A 22,857-nucleotide genomic window follows, 5' to 3' on the forward strand; every position below is an offset into this window, starting at 1 on the left:
CGGGGAGGCCGCGCCGAGCACATGGGCACGTTAAAGCAGCCCCGGCTCGTCCCCATGGTGCCGGGGGTCCCTTTCCCTCGTCGGTCCCGCCTGCGGGCAGGGGCAGAGCGCGGCCATCACCGGTATCGGCAGCGGAAGCCCCAGCGCCCCCCCCCCGGAGCCGCTGCACGGGGTCTCGCCCCGCTATGGGGCTATGCGGGACCGCGCCCCGGCTGTTGCGGGATGGGAAAGTGGCGGCCGATCTGTTCCCTCCCCGGCGGCTCCATGGGACCCCGCGGCGGGTGGCGTCCCAAGCCCCCCCACCGATCACCGGGAGCTACCCCCTCACTCGTCAGGGCCACCGCACCCTGCCCCTCCCCGAACCGAGGCGCGGCCCCTTTAAGGTGAGGGGCGGGCCGGCTCGCAGAGCCGTCGCGGGAGTTGGTGAGTGTGCTCTCGCGAGGCTGGAGCCACGCGCTGATTGGCTGCGGGGGGTTGAATGTAAGATGGCGCCCAGGGAGCTGTGAGGGGAAAAGACTCGGGGCCGAGGTGGCGGCTGTGGTGGCGCGGCGCGACGGCGGCAGCGGGGCCGAGGTGAGGCGGGGCCGGGTCGCGGTGCACGGCGGAGCTGCCGGGCCGGGGGGTGCGTTGCGCGGCGCGGGGCCGGGCGGGGCCTCCCGTTGGGGAGGCGGCGGCGGTGGTTCCGGGGGCGGCGCGGGCCCGGTGGGGGGGGTGGTGGAGGCCCCGCCCGCGGGGACGCGCGCAGCTCGGCCGTGCACGCGCGCGGCGCTCCCCCGCTCGTTTCCCATCTGCTTTCGCCGTGCACCCGTCGCGTCCCCCCCCTACGTTCCCCCCCCAACCCGGTCTTCCGCGGGGCGGCCCTTTCCCCGCGCGGCCACCGGAAGGCGCGGCGTCGGCGCGGCCCTCGGCGGCCGCCGTCCCCCGTGAAGCCCCCAACATGGCGTCGCGGAGTGTGTGTGTGAAGGGGGGGGGGTGGTGGCGGAGCCTTCGCCTCCCCCCGTAGGCCCGGTGCCGGCCGCTCCGCCGGGGAACAAAGGCGGCGGGAGCGGCCCGGGCAGCGCTGGGGCAGAGGCTGAGCCGCGGCCGATGATCTCAGGGGCTAAATATGGAGCTTCGCCTTGGCTGGGGTGGGTGGCGGGACGGGCTGGGAGGCTGCTCGGGGCAGCACCGGGCACACGAGCAGGGGGGGACCTCTGGATCCGGTCACTGCTGCTGCTGCCTTGTTCTAAGTTCTGTGTTGCAGTAACTCCGGTGTCACCGGCTGCGCTGCGCCGGGCACAGCAGGGTGCGAGCGCTCTGCGCCCTGTCACCGCTGTGCTTGTCCCCGGGCACGCCGGTCAGGCCGAGGAACACAATGGTTACGAATTTGGCACCTCGCAATTCTTCAGTAGGAGCCGCTGGCTGCGTGGATGATCGTATCTGTCTGTCCTGGGGGTTCTTTTCTTTTGTTTTTTCTCTTAATGGATTACATATTAAAAATAAAATGGCTTTAATAAATAAAAGAGGAACTAGGGATGGAAAGAGCTTCTTTGTTCTGTCTTCTCCAGAACGTTACAAGTCTAAGAGCTCAGGACAAGAGCAGCAGAAATACATGCAACATGGTGACTGGTGAGTCCAGATTGTCCACATGCTGCAAGTTGTGTGTGTGTTTTCAGTAACCTCAGTCTTAAGTTTTATGAACTAACCGTATGTGCTCATGATCTTCAAAGAGTTTCTTGAACTTTTTCCCTGGGAAAAATATGCCATGGTCTTGAATGGGGAGGAATTCCCTCCCTTTATCAGAGAAAGCTTATTGCCTCGATGCTCTTTGATTTTAGACTTCAGTATTAAAAACATGCTGCAGAGGTCTAGTGATGGGTGTTTGCTGTTTCTAATGCGTGTCTACAGGATAAATGGAATGCCTAAATCAGTGTGTTTTAATAACTAACAGTAAAAGTGGTGGCTGCAGCAGCAAGCTGTGTGTGTTGCCCTACAAAGCCTTGCTGAGTGCACACCCGAGCTTTAAAAGAGGTTTTCTGTCATAAATACAGGTGGATTGGGTTTTAATGAATAAAACTTATGGGAGTATGGTATTACTCTCCTGAATCTTCATCTGGACCTGGTACCTCTACTGCTTATGGGGCTTTGTGAAATGCAGGTCTGGATGGCTCAGTGCTTTTAATTAAGTAACCGCAAACAGCCTTCAAACTGACAGGATCAACTCGGGGAGAAGCACACTCCAGCCTGTGATGTTACCTGCAGCATATTTTGCTCCTTTCTGATTGCCAGAGCTGTAGACAAAACCAAAGGAAGATCCTGCTGCTGTTGCAGAGCAGGAACAGATGCCATGTGAGGCAGTGGGGTTCTGACCCCTGCATGAGTCTGTGAGTGCTGTTGTGGCTCACATGAGCATCTCACTGATTTTAGTCACTGGTGGCTCTCAGTGTATTAACTTCAAGTGTAAAGGACTTTCTGTGGTAGAAGAGAGATACCTTCTGACAGCTTGAACAGAGGAATATTTGCTGGTCAGAGAAGACTAGCCTAGTAGGCTCTTGACTTTGATGCTAGAAAGAAATAATTAAGATGGAGCAGCTGAGCAGGGTAAGGGATTTGTAGCTAAGAAACTAGTGCGGGGTTTGTTCCACTTCCTGATGGGTGGAAGAGGTAGGTGATGCTTTGGTGGTGGACCTTTTCTTTACGTTTGGGCCTGCTGCTTGTGCATCTGGGTTTCTGGTGGCTTCTGGTCTCTGCTGCACAGAAGCATGATGTGCCTTTGAAAGTTTTTACTTCCAAAGTAAAAGTGGAGGTTAATGGGTAGTTGCTGCTGAAAGCAGTGGCCCTGCTGACCTCCCCCCCCCCAAAGAAGATGAACAGAAAGTGAAGAGTTATTCCCTGAGTTGCTACAAGATAATAAGCACCAATGCAGGAGTCAAGGGAGAAGGCAGGATCTGTGCTGAGAGGGGAGGGTATCCTGTTCAGCAGCAGCTTGCTGTTGAAGAGCAGATCATCTCAGACTCTGTAGTGTTCACACCTGGGTTCCCAGTGTGGTGGTCTTGAGGCTTATTCCTCAGGAGAGTCTTCCTGCTGAAAGCTGTGTCTACTGGTGCACCTCAGGGTGGGCATGCAAAACGATTCTGCTCTTCTGAAAGCCTCACTGTAGTATTGAAGTCAAATGTTTGCAAGCTCCAAGTAGAAAATGGGGACAAGTTAGTAGCTTAAAATCTCCTACAGCTTCAGAATACGTAACAGAGCATCTTAGATGCAGGTGCATTTGAGTATGGCTAGTGTAGGTCCTGAGTCACTGTGGATGCATTGACAAGGCTGTTCTTTACTGGTTTCTCCCTGGACATGCAGTCACTTGGGGGAAAGGTCAATAATGTGTCCTGTGGAGGTGTAGGGTACTCTTGGGTGGCTCCTGGAAGAGCAACTTAAGTCAGTAGTCTCGCTGGCTCTGTCACAACTAAGTGAATAGTCTTACTGGCTCTATCATATGGAACTGGATTGAAAATGTGCTATATGAGACTCTCTGCAAGGCAGGAGAAACTTTTTCTGTCTAGCTGTCTGCTCTATGCTGATTGTTGAAGAACTGTTGGATTTACAAGGTGGACACTGTGAACTGATGCTTTCTGCGATAAATGTTGATGCATGTTTTTAGAGTATTTTCTGTAGTAATCTCATACAGCAACAATTGTTGTTTAATAACTCCACAGACTACAAATAGAGCATGAGTTGCCTCATGTGTGTCCCCCTTACCTTTGATATTCATTCTTTCTTCTCTGAGCTTGGTCCAGTGCAGTAGCCATGAACCTTTCCATGTAAACAAAACTGGTGTGTGCTGAGACTGCTGTCACATAAGGGTGAAGAGTGGTCAGGATTTGCTTTGGCTCCCTCTGATCCTGGTGGGAATTGGGACTGGACTTGTGGAATACACTTGGGTGCCACTGGGAGCCTGGAACTAATGTTTACAAGCAGGCTGTTGCAGTCTTATGTTCAACCATGTATATCTATCTTGGTTTCACTTGGTTAAATCATGGTAAAATGATACAAAAGGTTCTGCTTTTGTCCCTATTCTCTTTAGAACTTACAGACATAATGTACATATATGATGTTTGTCCCTTTTCCTCCTTTTTATAGCTTGATCTAGTAGTACTGAATCACCTGTTCTAGTCCTAACCTTGTGTTGTTTCACATCTTTTCACAACTATCTCAGTATCTGGTAATATTACAGCTCAAATCTCTTCATCTTTTATCAAGACTAATTAGTGCCTTAGAAACAGCCAGTGTTTTACTCACTGCTAACTCCATTTGTGGCTTTAAACAAGATAAGTCAGTGCTGTCAGAGCATACCCCAGAGCTTTCTAATGTGCTCAGGTGGAGTCAGCTTTGTTGTGGTGGTTTTTTTTCCTTGCTTTTACTTACTGATCACCTGATTTCTTTTCCTTTCTCTCTTTTGTTGTCAAACACAGCATGTTTCATGTTAACTTCTCACTATATTAAAGACATCAAAACCTGCTGCTGCTGTTGGCCTTTGTCACTTCCAGAGCTCTGTTTCCTCAATATGTGTAGTTCCCCATTTGAGGAATCTCTTGATTCCAGCACTCTCTTTTTGCTTGCTATGTTCAAATCAATAAGCTGCCCTAGTCCTAATAGCAGTGGGCTGAATACTGCATCTGTTGCTCTTCCGTTGTGCTTCCCATTAGCTGCCTGGAATAGAACTGCATGGCCTGATGGAACGTACTGCTCGGTTTTCCCACCTCTGTGGTTGCAGAGCAGGTCCACAGCTATTGATTTCTGAGCTTCTCTCGCTAATACTGCATGCTGCAAACAGACAAGATGTGAGACTTGAGTTCATTTGTTGTGGGACTCACCTGGTCTGGGGGAAGTACAGCACTAGAAGATGTTACATGGCAGTGAGCTCTTTGACTAGTACCACAGGTACACCTGGTTATGGTTCAGACATCCCTGAGCTGCTCAGGGTTAATCTGAGCAATGTGTAGTAGCACAAGATGCCTCATAAAACTAAAGCATCTGTCTCAGGCATCTGGCTCTGCATGTTTGCCAGTTTTCATACGGTTACTGGAGTCAGGAGTATCCTTGTATCAAAGGAGAGCCGCAGTTCAGACTTTCACTTTCTCTTTCCTTAAGGAACCCTGAGGACCTTGCAATATGAATAATTCTCTGGAGAACACCATTTCTTTTGAAGAATACATCCGTGTGAAGGCACGAACAATCCCTCAGCACAGGATGAAGGAGTTCCTGGACTCCCTTGCTTCCAAGGGCCCGGAAGCTCTGCAGGAGTTCCAGCAGACAGCCACCACCACCATGGTGTATCAGCAGGGTGGCAACTGCATTTACACGGACAGCACAGAGGTGGCTGGGTCTTTGCTTGAACTTGCTTGTCCTGTGACAACCAGTGTTCAGCAGCAAACTCAGCCAGAGCAGCAGATACAGGTTCAGCAACCCCAGCAAGTCCAGGTAAGCATCTTAAATCATATCTAAATGTATGTATGACTTGCTAAGCCCTGGGGTAGTGTTCAGGGCCAACTGCTGTCTAACCTGAAACCACAGGCAAACACTTGCAAAGCAAGGCTCATTAACTTTATCTAAAACAGCACTATTTCCCTTTCATTTAAGGAATTTGGTAGTAAATATCTCTCTTGCCTATGCCTCCATTGAGGCCTGCTGCAGGAAGAGCAGCACACATAGCAATGTGGTGGTGTAACTTGGTGGAGACATGGTTGACAGTTCTGGCATGTACACAGCCTTCCAGTGCCCTGTGCTCTGTGTGAAGCTGCTATAAATACCACCCCTCTCTGCTGGTCTTGCTCTGTCTGGTTGTTCAGGGTGGCTGTGGGCTCTCAGTCCTTTCTTTAATGAAATCAGGCTTTGCTTGAAGATCCTAAAAGTTGTAGTTCCTGAATTGACTTGTAAATGAGGGGAGATGCAGAGGAGCGAAGTGATGGTATGAACCAGGGAAAGACGCCTTTCAGGAAAGGAACTCTTCAAAGATGCATGTCTGTCAAGATCATGATCCCTTTGCACAATGGAAGTAGGCTTTTCCATTATTTGTTTTATTATGTATTGCAGTAACTTTTATTAAGTATTAAATGAGCAAATACAGCACTAGAGAGGGGAAAAAACCCAACCCTGAACGTATAACCTTGGTCCTCAAACAGTTTGTAACTCAAAGAGTTCATAGGTGGCAGGTCTTTTATTAAGGGTTTCTTATGTCTCCAAACAGCTGAAATCTGACAACTTTAATTCTGATGCACTTCAGATAGAAATCTTTCTGCTTTCTGTAGCGTGAATGTAAAGTTGTGAGCTCTCCTCTTTTGCAACAAATGAGGGTTTGGAAGCACAAATGAGTAGAGATAAGGTAGTGTGAACTTGCTGCAGTGCAGCAGACCTGCATTAGCAGCTGGCTTGTATGCTTTTATCCTACAGCAAAGACAAACTTATGTCTTTCACTGGGCAGCTCTTCTCCAATTACTCTCTCTATTGAGTGAATGAATGCTTAACAGGGACTTCTATAACCTATTGCCCCACAGTAACTTGTGTTGCAAGGATTTTGAAGGATAAAAGCCTCTACAGTCTCACAGACAGGGCTTGGATCTCTGTGTGGCTCTATTCAAACTGATAGGGGTGGGTCTGCTTCTGCCAGATAGCATGTTTTAGGGAAGAGGCTTCATTTTGTAGTAGAAGAACTAAAAGGGTTGGCTTCTGGGTGCCTCAGCCTTGAAGATGTGGAGGGTCCCCAGACCAGTTGTATAAGTCAGAAGATATCTGTTGTTCCCTCTCCTGCTGCTGCCTCCTTTCAAAACTACTCAAACTTCAGGCTTGACCCTTGCAAGTCTTCTCGTAACAGATAGGGAGGGAGGTCAGGTGTCATACACTCCAGAGAAAAGCAATCTCCTGACCTTCTTGAAAATAACTGTAGAGTTGCTGCCAGGGACCTGTTCTTGGTTTGAAACCGAGTGGCATTACCCTGCATGTGAAACATACCTGGTGGAAGTCAAGATTTCAGCAGCATTTCTAAAGAACAGTGTCTGTTTTCCCCACCTTGTTTTTGATGTGACTCTCCTTTAAATTACCCATGTTCTCGTTTGTCAGCACAGCTTGGAGTTAGTGTTTGTGTTGCCTTTCCTGCTGCTCACTTGAAGATGTTGCAGCCCCCTAGAACAGAGGTGGCACAACTGGTAGTAGATACTGCTACAGCTGAATTCACATGGTTTTGAGAAGCTAGCTCAGAAATGAAGGATTTTGGTAAGGATAAGGTGGAGAGAAATGTCTTTACCCCTTTGCAAGGATGTTTTTCTGTCTTTCAAGATCTCTTGCTGAGATGTGATTTATGTTAAAGTCATGAGTTAGTGCTTACCTGTTTCAGAAGTGTTGCTGTGGCAGCGGTAGCAGAGCTTTGTGTCTGAACAGGGCTGTGTCTTGTGGTGACCCTGGAGGTGACAGTGTCCCACTAGAGCTGGGCACCAGATCCAGCTGAAATGCTACATGTGTTTTATTGTGAGCAACTTTGGTCACCCACTGAAGCCAGACTTATGTCACTCCCTGTACTTGACTCGATAATCTCTTTATTTCTTGCTAATCCAATTGCAAATGAGTGGAAGACCCTTTGAATGGCTGTTTATATCTGGCAGTGTGACAGTGGGGCTGAAGGTGACTAATAATATGACCAGGCAGGTGATCTCAACAGGTGAAGTGCTGATGACAACTGTACCATCGTAAAGATAGACAGTGCTCAAGCTTCATCCTAGATGTTACTTGCTGTGAACAACCAAAGACACTGTATGACTGTTGACTGCTTTTATTTATCCTGGCAAAATACATTTCCTGTTGGAAGAAGTTGCTACCTTAGGGTTTTCCTGCTTAAAAGGTTCAGCAGGCTGTTGCCAAATGCTTATTTTAAAGGCTGAGTGGATGCAACTCTTGGGTTATAGGCACCGTGCTGCAGTGTAAGTGTCTTGGAGTTCCTTCTGTGCCCAGTATCGCAGTGGTGCTGTTTTAAGGAGCTCAGTATGTCAAACTGTCATTCCCTGTGCTGCATCAGGGGGTGCCTGGCAAGGGCTGTATTTTGTTCCACTCAAGTTAGAGTTTTGTCAGCTCTGCCTTTGGTGAGAATGTTGTTGGTTGGGCTTATGCATTGAGGCCATCGAATTGATGGTGCCAGTGAGGTGTTAGCACTGACTTGCTTACTGAATACAGTTTTCCTGCAGAGGTCAGTGAACCTCTTGTGCCTCTTCCTCTTCTGCAAGAAAACAATTGAAAGAATAACAGAGGAAACTGAAAAAATATCAGAGGACAAAGTATCTTTGCTCAGGACACATACAGTGCCTGTGGGAAGATCCTCAGTTTCAGCTATTTATTAAGGCAAGAGTCTGGTGGTAGGTGGCAAAAGCTCCTCAAACAGGACTTGAGGAGAAGGTACCATAGGTGAACAAGATCACAGAACTGTATAGGGGATGGTTAAATACTGGTGTAAAATGCCTTGCAGTTAAGGCTTAGACCTTTAATTGCTTAATTCCTTGTGTGTTTACTGTTCAGATGCTTCAGTCCTCCCTCAGCCTATTCGGTGACTGCAGACCATTGTTAATGACATAAAGGAGGGAAAGATGCACTTAAGTAGCTCAGGAGAAAATCTTATCTCTGGCTCTGCACAGAATACATACTCCCTTTGCTTCTGATGGGTGCGCTTCCTCTGCCTCAGTGCTGGCTTTGAAGTTCAGCCTGGAGATACAGCTCCTATTTGCTTACCTTTGCAAAGCATCCTGATATGCTATTAGAGTAGCACGTAGTATTAATCAGCATTTGCTAGGGCTGAGCATGCCACTTCGAAGAGTGGTTGTAGTCAAGAGTGGTGTTTTCAAGGTAGCACCTTCTTGTCTGTGGAAGCAGGTTCCTCTTTGAGAAGCAAGCTGGTTTGTTTTCCCTGCCTCACGTGGTTTAACTGCCTTAAACCTAAATCCTACCCCAGTGTAAAGCTTGACAACATAATCTTAATATTGTAACTGTTCAAACACACGCAAGGCCTAATTTGGCCTGTGGAATTTTCTCTTTAATGTTGATGAATGAGCAGAGGAAAAACCTGGAGTGAGAATCTGTCTGGCAGTTGTTCTGAAAAGCTGACTTGTACACTCCTCATAGGCCTTGTTTACTTAGATAGCAAAGGACTTCCTGTAAAGTAGTTGAATAACAAGTTCCAACATTTCCTGCTACTTCAGTGACCAGTCTTTTCACCTCTTCTATACTCAGATCTGGTTTGTACTTGTACATGTGCTGTCTGGCGTAACAGTAGGAGGAACTCTTTATTACAGTGCTAGTTTTTAATGCTGGAGTCGGTTTAGCTTAGGACTGTTGTTGAGGTCAGTGTTATGTTAAGCCTTCTTTCCTTAAATTGGCCTAAAAATAATGAGGAGATAGCTCTTTTCCAGCTCTCCCTTTTTTGTCCAAGTGTTTGGTTGCTGTCAGCTTGCTCAGGTGTGGAAGTTTGAGGTTGCTTTTGGGGGGGCATTGGATTTGCTACCTGCCCTCCCCTTACATCTTCTAGGTTTGGAGCCTGTTTGGGATTCCCTTTAGATGACACTAAGCCATAAGATGCAGTCTTATGTCTGGGTATTTGCCTGGCTTGGCTAGTGGGAAAGAGTAGACCTAAGTTTGAAATAGCTGTCTGGAATGTGTAGTGGGGACACCTTAGCAGGTCAGTCCTGCTCTGAAGGTCTGCTCTTGGTCTATCCTGCTACTTCTAGTGTATGTGTAGCTTCAGAACCCAAGATGTGTTTGTGAGCGGAGACATTTAAGAGCCTGTCAGGTGCTCTGGAGCAAAGTAGATCTCAGACAATCCATGCCTGTAAGAGTTGGGGGGGCATGTGTGTGTGGTCCTTTGGAGTTAGGGTTTGGGAAATGGTAGGTAATCCAGTCAGTCCACACCTGAGATTTTCTTTGCTTGGGAATTTTTTCACCTTATTTCAGAAGTGCAGTTCTGCAGCCTCATTCCTTCTTGGGCAGAGAATTCTCACAGGGCAGACATGCTCTGTATCCTACTTAAGAGTTTGTCAGAGTCACTCTGTCAACCATGAGGAAACAAAGCTTTTGGAAGACAGGCTTTAGCTGTTCTCATGCTCACAGAGTACCTTTCTTTTTTCATGTGCTCAGTTCTAGCCACAGTATGGTTTTGAGCTTAATGTGACAGAAGATTTCTGTTAAAGGAATCCTGAAAGTTCTGCCCTCCTGTTACTGTGCAGGTCTGGCTTTCAACACTTTTGATTCTCCAGTCAGCTAGTACTTGGTCCAGCTTGTAGCTGTTTTATGGTAAAACGCATTTCTCTGTGTGAAGTTGCCTTGCTGGGAAGTGGTTCTTCTCGTGCTGTTAGATCCAAACTTCTGGCAATAAGCAGTTTTTCAGTACCAGTAACTTGGCAGGTTCCTTTCTTTCACCATTATAACGCAGGAATTTCCAGCATAATGTGTTCTCACTTTAATCTTCAGCGTAAGATGAAGATTTAAAGTTCTCCCTGCTGGTCTTTGCCTGTAAATTTGAAGCATTTTTCTTTGTCCAGAGTCTGTTGTTTAGTGTGATTCTTTGTCCTTTTTTCCTCAGATAGCAAGTTAAACAATGAGGTCAGTGGAAGAAGCTCTGGGTTGAACTCTGTGAATCAGAAATGATTGTAGCACTCAGGGGTACAACCTACTTGAAAATAGGGAGGGATCTACTGCAAGATGTGGTTGTTAAAAATGGATATGTAATTCACAAGGGATGGGTAGTGCATGGTAGGTAGAGCTCTAGTGGTCTTTTAAATAGGAGCAGTTTCTAGTCAGAAGCATGACACCTGAAGTGTGCAGCAAAGAGAGCTTCCAGGCATGCTGGAGTCTGACTTCTTTCCCTTTTTTGAGTCTGGACTCATTCATTGGCTGTTCACAATAAGCACTTTTAAGGAGTTCTCAGTTAACCTGTGGAGATTCTGAAAACACACTGCAGAAGTACAGGCTAAATGACGTGTGCCCTTTCTGTGACATGATTTTGAATCCTGGCAGATAAAACAAACGTTTTTTGGGTGAAACTGAAAATACATCAGTGCAATAATGAATTTAGTTTGGCCAGTGTTAGGCCTTTGTCTTGCAGGTCATTCTTTGAACAAGAACTTTAAAAATCACTAATATAGTATTTAGTATTAATTTAAGTTGGGTATTTTGGAGAATACTTGCCTTTGAGGTGTAATTGGAACTGCCTTCCCCCGGACTCTTCACCGGGGCCTGTGCTTGGGCCTGTTTGCCCAAGGCAGTGCTCATGCTGGGGGGCAGTATGATAAGAGTATCAAATAGAACTGAAGCAGCATCCCATAGGTGAGTTCATCTTTTTCAGTTAACTGCCTGATCAAATCACTCACTGATGCAGCTTTGAAAGCTGTCATGCTGACTCAAGCACATATGTTTCTTGTTACCTTGCAGGGAATTACTATAGCAAATCCACGTCATCTGGATTGCAGTATGCTGCATATAGCTTCCAGCAGGAACCTGTAAAATTCCCTGTTCTTCCTGGAAATAAAATTAGTTCTTAACAGGAGGTGGCTTATAAAAACTGGTCTGGAAGTGGTGCATTTTGCTACACTACTTTTTTTCCTCTTAATGGGCTGCAAATGAATCCTTAATGTTTCTTAAGGTGATATTGGGAGGTGAAATTTCACGTGTCTGTGCAGTGCAGACCTGTGTGGTGATTGTTCCTGGCATTGTCAGGTTGGCTGCTGTGGTGTTTGTGCAAATGCTGTGTTAGCTTTCCTCACTCCAGAAAGTGAGGTAGAAAAGGGTGAGAGAACATGAGTAGGAAGGCATAGTTTTGGAACTAGATAGATCTGTTTTGGCTTCAGACTTCATATGGCTCTCATAGGTGCCACTAATAAAGCACTACATCTCCCTGTTGGGTTTGAAAGGAGAGATTGAGTAATTAATTTCGTCCCTTAAGACAGAGCGTTAAGGAAGCCTGGAGAAGTAGAGGATCATGGGAACCTGGGATACTGCTTCTAGGAGAAGGGCAATGCAACAAAGGGGCTCTGTAAATGAGAGAAACAGAGTGGTGAAGTGTCTGGATGAGGAGAGCAGAACTGACTTGGTGCCCTGGCAGTGGAGATGCCACTTGGGCTGGGTTCAAGGCCTGGGATGTGAACTTGTGGGCTCACTCTGACTCCTAGCTTTCAGTCTGCTCCTGGGCTCCTGCTAGATGGTGTGACAGACCATGGGCAAATGAGCATTGATGCAAGAGGGTGTGATTTATTTTTTAGTTTTCCCCTAGAATAAAAAGAACTGTGTTTGGCTCCAAGTCTGAAAATAATTTATCTGTGTTATTCAGCATTGTGTAAATGCATGAGCTAGAAAATACAACTGAGTAATTTGTACAATAAATGGAATAAGTAAATAATGAAAATCAAATTGCTTTTAATTATCACTGCCAAGGAAATACTTGTGACGTTTAAAACCCAAATGCTGCAGTGTTGCTCCTCAGTGTATGACACAGACTCAGGTTGAGCTTGCAACTTCCTGTGTTGACACCTGCCTGGGTGGCATTACTGTTGGAGAGTGCTTCCAAAATGGTATTTCTGTCCTTTATCTGGAAAGGGCCAAGTGCTGGTTTCAACTTACCCATATTTCTTACTGCCTGTCACTGGCAAGTGCTCCAACTGGAGCTGAAGGCAGTCAAACCATCTTTAGAGCACAGTGAAGGTGAGGCAAGCTCCTGCATTTTGTAGCAAGATAAACTTGTAATCTGCATGACCTTAACGTCTTGCTATTGCAGAGCCTGTGCTGAAATAACTTTTTAGCAATGCAAATACTGCTGAAGACTCTTTTGGCTCGCAAGGATGCAATCTGTTGGCTTGAGCCCACAGAACTGTGAGAATGGAGATGCAGCTCACGCGCTCCTCTATCTGTGCTAAGGGTGATCATGTGCAGTGCTGAGCTAACGCATCATCTACCATGTCTCTGTTAGCAACCAGGCACTTCCTGAAGTCTTTACTGATGTATTATTATATGGAATCATAAAACTGAGCATAAAAAGACCTGGAGCATAGACCTCCAGTGGTAGATCATCTCTGTTGGTGCCCCTGCTGTTGGATTACTGATGTCTAATGGCTGAATTGATGTTGCAGGTTCAGGTCCAGGTCCAGCAGTCACCACAGCAGGTCTCCGCCCAGCAGCTCTCTCCACAGCTCACTGTCCATCAGGCTTCAGAGCAGCCAATACAGGTCCAAGTGCAGATCCAAGGCCAGGCGCAGCAGCAGGCATCCCAGACAATACAGAATCAGTCTCTTCAGAGCCCCAGCCCATCTCAGCTGCAGGCAGCTCAAATCCAAGTGCAGCATGTGCAGACTGCCCAGCAGATCCAGGCGGCAGAGATACAGGAGGAACACATACAACACCAGCAGATCCAGGCCCAGCTGGTGGCAGGACAAGCCATTACTGGTGGCCAGCAGATACAGATCCAAACAGTTGGGGCACTATCACCTCCACCTTCCCAGCAGGGCTCTCCACGAGAGGGAGAGCGGAGGATCAGCACTGCCAGTGTCCTTCAGCCCGTGAAGAAGCGTAAGGTGGATATGCCTATCACTGTATCATATGCTATTTCAGGGCAGCCAGTTGCCACAGTGCTGGCCATCCCTCAGGGCCAGCAGCAAAGCTATGTCTCTTTAAGGCCAGACTTGTTAACAGTGGACAGTGCCCACCTGTACAGTGCCACTGGGACCATTACTAGCCCCACTGGAGAGACGTGGACCATCCCTGTTTACTCTGCTCAGCCACGTGGTGACCTTCAGCAGCAAAACATAACCCACATTGCCATCCCTCAGGAGGCCTACAATGCCGTCCATGTCAGCGGCTCGCCAACAACACTCGCTACTGTGAAGCTGGAAGATGACAAGGACAAGATGGTGGGAAGTACTTCAGTAGTGAAGAACTCTCACGAGGAGGTGGTGCAGACTCTTGCTAATTCGCTCTTTCCAGCGCAGTTTATGAATGGCAACATCCACATTCCAGTGGCAGTGCAGGCTGTGGCAGGGACGTACCAGAACACAGCGCAGACAGTGCACATATGGGACCCGCAGCAGCAACAGCAGCAGCCCACACCCCAGGAGCAAGGGCAGCAGCAGCAACAGCTACAAGTCACTTGCTCAGTAAGTTAAAACTGCTTCTCACTCTGTGATTAACAACTTGCAAATGTTGGAGAGAGGGAGGGTGGCAGCAGACAGCTGACAGGGAAGCAGAGAATGCATCTGTCCCAGTATCCTGTTGTAGGGCATTTGACTCCTCATAGGTGTCAGACTGTGATGTGTTGGTACATAATTATAGGATTCAAAACTTCCTCAAAGTACAGCCTTGCTCTTTGTGGTGTAAAGTAATAGATACACGCTCAATGCTGGCTGCTTCATAGCAGGTATTCCGAGGTCCTGAGCTGTCCTGGGGGTTGCAGTGGCCAGGCAGAGATGGTTGCAGTGCAGCAAGGTGTGCAAATACGTTACTCACCTTGTTATCAGTTACTTTGTCTTACGCAGCACCTGGGTTCACAGCAGATCCTGTGCCAGGGTGAAGCATCGAAATCTCTCTAGTTGTGAGCCAACCTCGTGGATCAGGTGTATCTGTAACACCATGTCCTGCTTCTAGCAAATGCCTGGTGTGCAAGAGAGCAGTAAGGAGCAGTGGCAAGCAAGCATCTCCCCATGGTGCTTGGCAAATGTGGCAGCCAGATTTGTTGCTGTTCTTTTAAAGGCTTTGTTGCTAACTTTAAGCTATAGATTATTTTGAATTGGCTTTTAAAACTTGAATAACTGGGGCTATTAGTGGACTTTTATATGTACAAATGGATGTCATTTATCTTTTATTACCAGAAAGGGAAAAGTGATTGACCTGTCAGCCTGTTTTTGCTGAACGGAACGAGGGCAAAAATACCCAAGTTTGCTAGCATAAATGTTGTTATAAATTCCTTCTGGTTTATAAATAACACTGTTGGCTTTATAAAGTGTATATACCCTCTGCTTCACCAGTAAGCACTGAAACAAGGAGGATTACCTTCTGTAGTTGTGTCTGGTTGTTTCCAAGTTGATTGTGGGCTATAGCCCACCAAGATCTGCACTGAAAATGTTTCCCTACATCCCTAGATAACTTTCAGGTCCTGGATGCCCTCTTCTATGAAGCTGTACTTTAAGCTGCAGCTTATGGTTCTTGTAATACATGGGGGCTTGTTTGGTTGAGGTTTTCTTGTTTTGTCATGTTCAGATAATCTTCTCTAACTCATCTTTTCCCTGTATTGGTACTTCAGAGGCCACTTCATCACCTTTAGCTGCTTGAACAAACTAAGTAAAGCTTTTTGCCTTTCTGCTAAGCAGGATTTTTAGGCTTATTTTAGGGTCTTTTAAGAGTATAAGCTACATTCTTGGGATACTTCCTGAGGTATTAGCCCCATAATTTCTTTAATGGCTAATTGGAAATCATCTTCTAACACTGTATTGTGTATTAAGTTGCAGTTATTTTGCTCAAACTGTGAGAAACATAAGTCTGTTAAGAAGTAACTGCCAGCTCAGTGAATTAAGCGCAGGCTGTGTGACTCCCTCATTCTGCACAGGGTGTCTGTGGATCAGGGCAGAAGGTCACCCCATAGGTTGGGCTGGTGCAGGTGGTTGGCTCTGGGAGGCTTCCTGCCCTCTGGAGATCAGTGGGGCAGAGCTCTGGGGGACATGGAGTCTCTGTCCTAGCTCGTGCAGAGCCAGGGTGTCATCACCCTTGGACTCCTGTCCTCTCCAAGGCAGAGGCTTGCTTGATGAGTTCAACTTTGTCAGCATCTGCCTTGATAAAAGCTGGGCTCTTCCAGTCACAGCGTCCTTCTGCTGCTGGTGCTGCAGGGGCTGAGAAGCAGAGAGCTGTTAAGAGCTAATGGGAAAGAAAAACTGACCAGAGGGAGTCAGAATGTTCCAGTCTGAGCTTGAGCTTTGTCTCTGTGGCTGGGTTTTGTTACACAAAATAAGGTACAGGCATTACTACAGTCTTTAGGCCATATTCATTATGGTCTCTGATACTGTCAGAGCAACTCTCACTGATGATTGACACTTGGCAGAGTATCAAAGGAAAAGTTACTTCATTATAACAAAGCTTTTTGGGGTGGCTCTTAAGAAGGACAAATCAAAACTGTTCTGATGTGAGGACTGCCATCTCTAACATTCTTAGGGTGCCACTGAGAATTTGACTAAGGGCTGTAAAGCTTCAGGTTAACGTTTGTAACTGAGATATCTGTGAGTCTTACTGTGGCATGGGCTGGAGAAGTTGCAATAAAGAATACAGGGTGAGTGCAGCTGGAGGGCTCACTGCTCCTTCTGGATAGGTGCCATCATCATCTGTGTGGCTTTATGGCTGTAAAGTCATTTTCAGTTTGAGGTAGTAATTCCTGGTGACTTAAGGTCCTGCTGTGAAGTAAACTTCCAAAGGGGCTGGAGGCTCTATAATAAGTCATAAAGTAGCTCTTCACAGAATAGTAGTGAGCTCTTTTTAGCAGTACTGGGGAGCTGGAGAGCATTTGCAGTGCAGCTGAAGGGCTGTTTTGATACTGTTCTAGTTTATCAATTAATTTCTAAGAGGTATAAAATAACCTTAGAAGTTCTTGATAAGAACAAAGTGTCTGTTATGTACTGGGTAATGAAGAGAGCCTGCCCTTGATGGGCAGGGGTGGGAGGGATGCTACTGCCAGTGTACAATGTGCCATTGTACCCAGAACCTTGCTCGGGGCAATCCAGACTTAGAGCAGCAGTGGGTGGTAGAGCTGATGGCATCTCACTGTTCTTCCTTGCCAGGGGGCTGGTGATCTCTGTAGGTGCTGTGTCTGTGAGGGGCCTGGGGTTCCTCTTGGTTGAGTGAGATGGTGGACTTCAGTGGTGGGTCAGTGACAAGTTAGCTGAAGCCAGAAAAAATGCATTGGAGCAAATTGGGCTTCAAAATCAATAGTGATCTGATTCAGTGTTTGAGGGGAGACCACAAGTCTGTTGTTGAGAGGACTTCAGCTCTAGAAAGAGCCCTTGAATGTACTGGCTTCCTACTTAGTGGTATTGTGGCTGTTGGGTCTCCTGTGATGTTCTGCAGGACTCTGAATGCATAAAGCTGCAAGCGGTGTGGACTTGCTAAATCCCTTCAAACTAAAAGAGTTCTTGGAGAGATAAATACTCTTTTGTGAGCAGCAGTTCAGGTTAGACAGCAAAAGTTGTGCTCCTTGGATTAGAGGAGTGTTGCAAAAGGCTGATATCCTAGGGCTAGAGGTATTGTAGTGTTACTTGGGGTTTGTGGAACTTCCGCATATCAAAGTGTGTCTCACACTGAACTGTTTTCTTTCACAGGCTCAAACTGTTCAGGTTGCTGAAGTTGAACCACAACCCCAGCCACAGACTTCACCTGAACTTCTACTTCCAAACTCTCTGAAGCCAGAAGAAGGTCTTGAAGTGTGGAAAAGCTGGGCACAGACCAAGAACGCAGAGCTGGAAAAGGAAGCCCAAAATAGGCTAGCACCTATTGGAAGTATGTGTCATGACAACATGGCCTGTCTTCCCTTTCAAGTTGGGATTAGGAGTGACTAAAACATTGGCCGTTTACTGCCCTAGAGCACACCTTTGGTTTTAAATGCAGACTTTGATTTACTCTGCAGTACCGCTCCACTGCCACAGGGCATGCTTCAAGGGAGATGTTAGCTCTGTGCAGAGCCAGCTCCAGCACCCAGGCTGGGAGCAGTAGCACAGGATGCTGTGACTGTGGTACGTGGAGGAACAAAATGGCTGTGAGTGGCAGCCAGGCTGGTAGAGCAGTCACAGAGCTGCTGTTTCCCTGTTGCTGCAGGGCAGCATTTCATTGTGGACATGATGAAAGAAGGCAATAGTCATGCAGTTGGCAGGACATAGTCTTCCTGTTGGATTCTTGCCTGGTTTATCTTTTAGTAGATCAGACAGCGTACAATCCTGATTTGCTTTAGTTTTGTTTATCATACTGGGAGAATGAGGTAGTACTGGGCCTGCTACATAAAATGGCAAAGCAGAGATCAGGGAAACCATTCCTGAAAGGTTGGAGAAATAATATGGCTTTATGGCTTAACCTATATGGCTTTGTTTTGGTTTTCCAGGGCGCCAGCTCCTGAGGTTCCAGGAGGATCTCATCTCCTCAGCTGTGGCTGAGCTCAATTATGGGCTATGCTTAATGACACGAGAAGCTCGAAATGGTGATGGTGAACCCTATGATCCAGATGTGCTCTACTACATCTTCCTGTGCATTCAGAAGGTAGGGGGAGGACAGGTCTCTGTGCAGCAGAGCCATGCATCTTGTCAGCATGTAGAGGGAGCGTTCTCTGTTACAGAAATGGAGGCCCTGGCTTTACAACAGTTTTGTAAGACAAAGTCTCTGCTTAAAAACAAACAAAACCCCAGCCAGATGAAATGTGGTCAGTGCATAGAAATGCTCTCCCCTCATGAGTTAAATTTGTGAAGAATCGTTAATAACTGAGTTCAGGATCATGGTGAGAATGATAAATTTTAGGTATTTTGGCAGGGGAGGAGGGCTGGATGATGCTTGAGGCAGTTATCAATGTCAAAACTTGATTTAGTTGAAGCTTTAACAGGCAAGAACTTAGCTTTGGGTGGTGTGGGAAGTCTAAGCTGGTAATATTAGTGTGCTTTCTGAAGAGCTGCAGGATGGAGCTAAACTCTGATAGGAGAATTGAGTGTCTCCCTCCTTAACCTGCAACATTAGCGTCCAAAGGACAGTCATGTGGAATAACCTGCAGTGAAATAACCTGAAGTGAAAGGTGAAGTCTCACCAGTTTGACTTTCGAAGACAGTTTTTCCTTTCTCTCCTGGCATTCTCATGACAGTAACTGAGATTACCTGCCCTGCACTGGCCTTGGTGCAAAGGTCCTCCCTCTAAGTAGAATGTTTTCAGTGCTATGCTGTAAAATGCTTGACTAACCAGTACTGGGCTTTTAGGCTAAGGTCTGGTGTAGAAATTATTTGCTCTGATTGTGCTGGACTGTGTTGTGACTCTGTTTCAGTATCTCTTTGAAAATGGCCGAGTAGATGACATCTTTTCAGATCTCTACTACATTCGGTTCACTGAATGGCTGCATGAAGTTCTGAAGGATGTCCAGCCCCGTGTGTCCCCTCTTGGTAAGAACTTCTGTTCAAGACTTTTAAGCCTTTCTGGAGTTTGGGATGTTTAAACTGGACTGCAGCAGAAACTCTTTTGAAGTGCTTCATGTCCCTGGGACAGCTCTGCTTGTCAGAGAGAAAAATCCTGTGTCTGCAGTGACTGCTGGGTTACTGCATGAGTCAGGCTGTGGGCCTGTCAAGGGCTATTTATCTATCACTTCTCACCCCTCACAAGGCAGGTTGTTGGGACTTTGTAGTGTCATGAGTGTAGCTTACTTGGAAGGCAGCTGATCCTTGATCTGAATCAAGCTTCCTCCTCTGAAGTACTTATACATCTTGTCTCTGATATGTATTGTAACTTGGGGAGATAATACAACACTGTTATGTTGCCATGTAGCCAGATGGATATGGTCTGCAGGGCCAACTAAGTGTCAGAGTTAAAAACAGTGTGTGATTAGAGCCTTGAATGCTGCAGTGAAATGCAGCTCAGCTCTGGGCTGAGAAAATGATGGCAGCAGGGGCGAGGGGAGCACTTCCAGAAGAAAGATTTTGACAGTTATTATGTATGAGAACTAGATTAAGAACTGCGTTTTCAGAGCAGGAAGCCCAGCTGCTCCTCCTTTCGTTCCCTTTGATCTGGTGTGACATCAGTGAATAAGGTACTGCTTGTGTTGAGCATGGGAGCTGATGTTACAGACTCTATGGCTCAGTAGCACCGAGAGTTTGGGAATACTTTTGTTTTTACTCTGGCTCTTTGATCTGTGTTTTGTCATTCCCAGGTGCCACAGTTCATCGTGCTGTCTGTTTCCCTGTTTATCTGTGTATTTGGAGTATAGTACTTCTTTTTTACACAAAGAATAAAAAAATCTGAGAATCAAAGGATTACTCATGTGTCCAAAATACATCACTTGGCACTGTGTGCTGACTAAAGCTGTGTGCAGGGCCAAGAGCTGATTTGTTACACTGGCCTGCCTGCTCTCACATACTATTGGATTAGGAGCATCTGCATTGGAGTCGAGCCATTAATTAAAATCTGTTTTAAGTGCATGTTTATTCCTCCCTGGGCTGGTATGCATGGGTGTGCTGCAGAAGCATACCCTCCACAACTAGCAGTTGATGTATGTATTTAAGTGGTTCCTAACCATTCTGGCTGTTTAAAGTTATTTGCACAGTAGTGACCCTTTACACCAGTGAGGATCTCCTCCTCCTCCTTCCCTTCAGATTTAAATGTTCTCCAGTAGTTACAGACTACAAACCGCTGCTGTGACTGTTTCCTGGCACGATGCTGACTTCTGGTTATTGCAGGTTATGTCCTCTCCAGTCATGTAACAGAAGAGATGCTGTGGGAGTGTAAGCAGTTGGGAGCTCACTCCCCTTCCACCTTGCTCACTACACTGATGTTTTTTAATACAAAGTAAGTACTCGGGTCTTTGGGGATTTTGGGGAATAAACTTCAGACACCTTGGCAGGGTTGGTATGAAACTACTGCACTGGGTTAGGGCAGAGTGCACACAGAGTCCTGCAGCCTCATTAGGCAAAGAAGATGCAGAGCAACAAGGAAAGGAGCTGCTATGGGGAAATTGAACTTGTGTTTGTTGCTTTGCTGCTGGAACAGTCTTTAAGTCTGTATTGGTTTAAGCTTCAGGTGAGCAAAGATGACTGCTTTGGTGTTGTCCTGTGTCCTTTACTTGCCCTGAATGTCCTGTGTTCTTTTCTTGCTACTCAGATACTTCCTGTTGAAAACAGTAGACCAGCACATGAAGCTAGCCTTCTCCAAGGTGTTGAGGCAGACCAAGAAGAACCCTGCTAATCCCAAGGATAAAAGCACAAGTATCCGCTATCTGAAGGCTCCTGGCATACACCAGACAGGACAGAAAGGTAGTGTCTGCAAGTGTTTTGGGTGGACTCTTTACTTACTGGGCTTTTGAAGGAGGTGGATGAACCATGAGAACCCAAGGCTCTGCCAACTACTCTCAGCCCAGCAGCATGTGTTCTGTGTGAGAGAGTGCAGTACCTTCTCATAATGAGCCTGGGGACAACCTTAACCTGGGGTGTAAACAGGACTCAAGAGCTGAGGATAACTTTGGTACTTTTATTTTTTATGGACAAAGGGTCTATTGGGTGTAAGTGCTTATGAACAGAGGGAGAAACTTCTTTGGGAGGGCTTCCCTTACTCATGTGAACCCAGATAAAATCCGTACAATCTGTCCTCTTCAAAGCACCGGCTTGGGGTTTAGCTGGGGCATTGCAGCCTCAGCAGTGAGATGTCTCTCATTTTGGGCTGTGCAGAGGAGAAATGGAACGAAGGATGCGACTGGGTTGTGATCTTCGGTAACATTGGCATAAGGCGAACTCTACATATAATGCTTTGAGCATTTAGAACCAGGTGCTTCTGCCCTGGCACAGTCTCTTTTATGGTGACAGGGTGCTGCCTGGCACTGCTTAGTGTGCTGTACTTATACAGTGTCTGACACACTTCTGGGGGGGCTGGTTTGTAGTTACAGATGACATGTATGCAGAACAGACTGAGAATCCGGAGAACCCCCTGAGGTGTCCCATAAAGCTGTATGACTTCTACCTCTTCAAATGGTGAGAGCTCTTATTCATATCTATCACTGCTTGCCTTCTGTGACTGTTAAGCTGCATCTTGTGGCTGGCCTAGTTTTCAGGGCTGTGTTTTATAGCTGGCACAGTTTCTATATTTGCATAAATTTACCTAAAATGGGGAGGGGTGTTGGTGTGAGAGGGTGGGATTTACTCTGACTGCACCTAAGCTGAACTTCTGTGGTATTTAAAGGAGACAAATCCTCATTTGTGAACTGGCTGCTCTTAATCTCATACTCCAGAGGTTTGCTGTATTGCCATGAGATCACTGTTCTGCCTGGGACTTGCAGGCATCCACTACTTGAGATGAGATTAGAGTCCTATTTAAATTGGCTTCTGAGCAAAAATGAGGACAACTTATTGGAGGGAGCCTCAAAGGACTCTCTTCTAAATTATGAGTGATAATGAATGTAAATGTTCCTCTGCACAGATGGGTCTGCAGCTAGCTTGGCTGTGCAAATACCTCATCCTTGCTTTACTCTGAAAGACCTGCAAAGCTGTGTGTGTTATACTTAACCAGTGTGAAATACAAATTGCTTTCTTGTAGTCATTACTATGGCTTTTTAACCTTGACTTGGCCTAAAAGCTTTGGGACCACTGTTGTCTGTAGGTGTAACTCCTAGATGTAATGTTTCATCAGCCAGAAGTTCACTGTGAGGGTTTGTGGAGCTGGGGTGAGGACTGTGGTGGTCTCTCCCTCCCAGGACATCCTGTTAGCCTGGTTATTTCTGATCTTCCTCACACAGCCCCCAGAGTGTGAAAGGCCGGAATGACACGTTTTACTTGACACCGGAGCCAGTGGTGGCCCCCAACAGCCCGATCTGGTATTCCATCCAGCCCATCAGCAGAGAGCAGATGGAGCAGATGCTCACCCGGATCCTGGTGATACGAGAGATTCAGGAAGCTATTGCCGTGGCTAATGCCAGCACCATGCACTAAGGCATCCTTCTTGGCTCAGAAGGGGTGGGGAGGGTCATGGGGGAGGGACAAGCAAAGAGAAATTGTACAGACTTTTACACTAAAGGAGATGCCTAAGTTTTTGGTTTTTTATTGGTGTAGTTATGAAGCCCTTTTAGGCTTCTTCTCTTTAAAAAGAATCTAAAGGAAAAAAAAAACC

The 22,857-nt window shown here is 46.8% G+C and overlaps 1 protein-coding gene across 5 annotated transcripts; it reads left to right on the forward strand.

Annotated features, from left to right (window-relative positions):
- The first annotated feature begins 468 nt into the window (after nucleotides 1-468).
- Nucleotides 469-22,713, forward strand: QRICH1 (glutamine rich 1). 5 transcript variants are annotated; one of them, XM_080625477.1, is made up of 12 exons: nucleotides 469-573; nucleotides 1,548-1,608; nucleotides 5,125-5,454; nucleotides 13,125-13,565; nucleotides 13,821-14,144; nucleotides 17,346-17,523; nucleotides 18,119-18,273; nucleotides 19,040-19,154; nucleotides 20,442-20,550; nucleotides 20,863-21,014; nucleotides 21,635-21,725; nucleotides 22,487-22,713. In XM_080625477.1, exons 3-12 carry the CDS (start codon nucleotides 5,146-5,148, stop codon nucleotides 22,677-22,679), a joined length of 2,067 nt encoding a protein of 688 aa, XP_080481603.1. In that variant the 5' UTR covers nucleotides 469-573; nucleotides 1,548-1,608; nucleotides 5,125-5,145; the 3' UTR covers nucleotides 22,680-22,713. The 5 variants fall into 5 exon arrangements, with proteins under 5 accessions (XP_080481603.1, XP_080481600.1, XP_080481599.1 ...); XM_080625474.1 differs by having other exon boundaries at nucleotides 1,244-1,608; nucleotides 13,125-14,144; XM_080625473.1 differs by having other exon boundaries at nucleotides 13,125-14,144.
- Nucleotides 22,714-22,857: the final 144 nt, after the last annotated feature.

The sequence above is a fragment of the Psittacula echo genome (genome assembly GCF_963264785.1).
Source record: "Psittacula echo genome assembly, chromosome: 9".
Lineage (NCBI taxonomy): Eukaryota > Metazoa > Chordata > Aves > Psittaciformes > Psittacidae > Psittacula > Psittacula echo.

Excerpts from the sequence above, each read along its gene's own strand:
- QRICH1 (XM_080625474.1), top strand. The coding sequence starts at position 5,146 with ATGAATAATTCTCTGGAGAACACCATTTCTTTTGAAGAATACATCCGT. Across the intron at positions 14,145-17,345 it reads AGCTACAAGTCACTTGCTCA|GCTCAAACTGTTCAGGTTGC; the intron begins GTAAGTTAAAAC and ends TTTCTTTCACAG. Across the intron at positions 18,274-19,039 it reads TCTTCCTGTGCATTCAGAAG|TATCTCTTTGAAAATGGCCG; the intron begins GTAGGGGGAGGA and ends ACTCTGTTTCAG.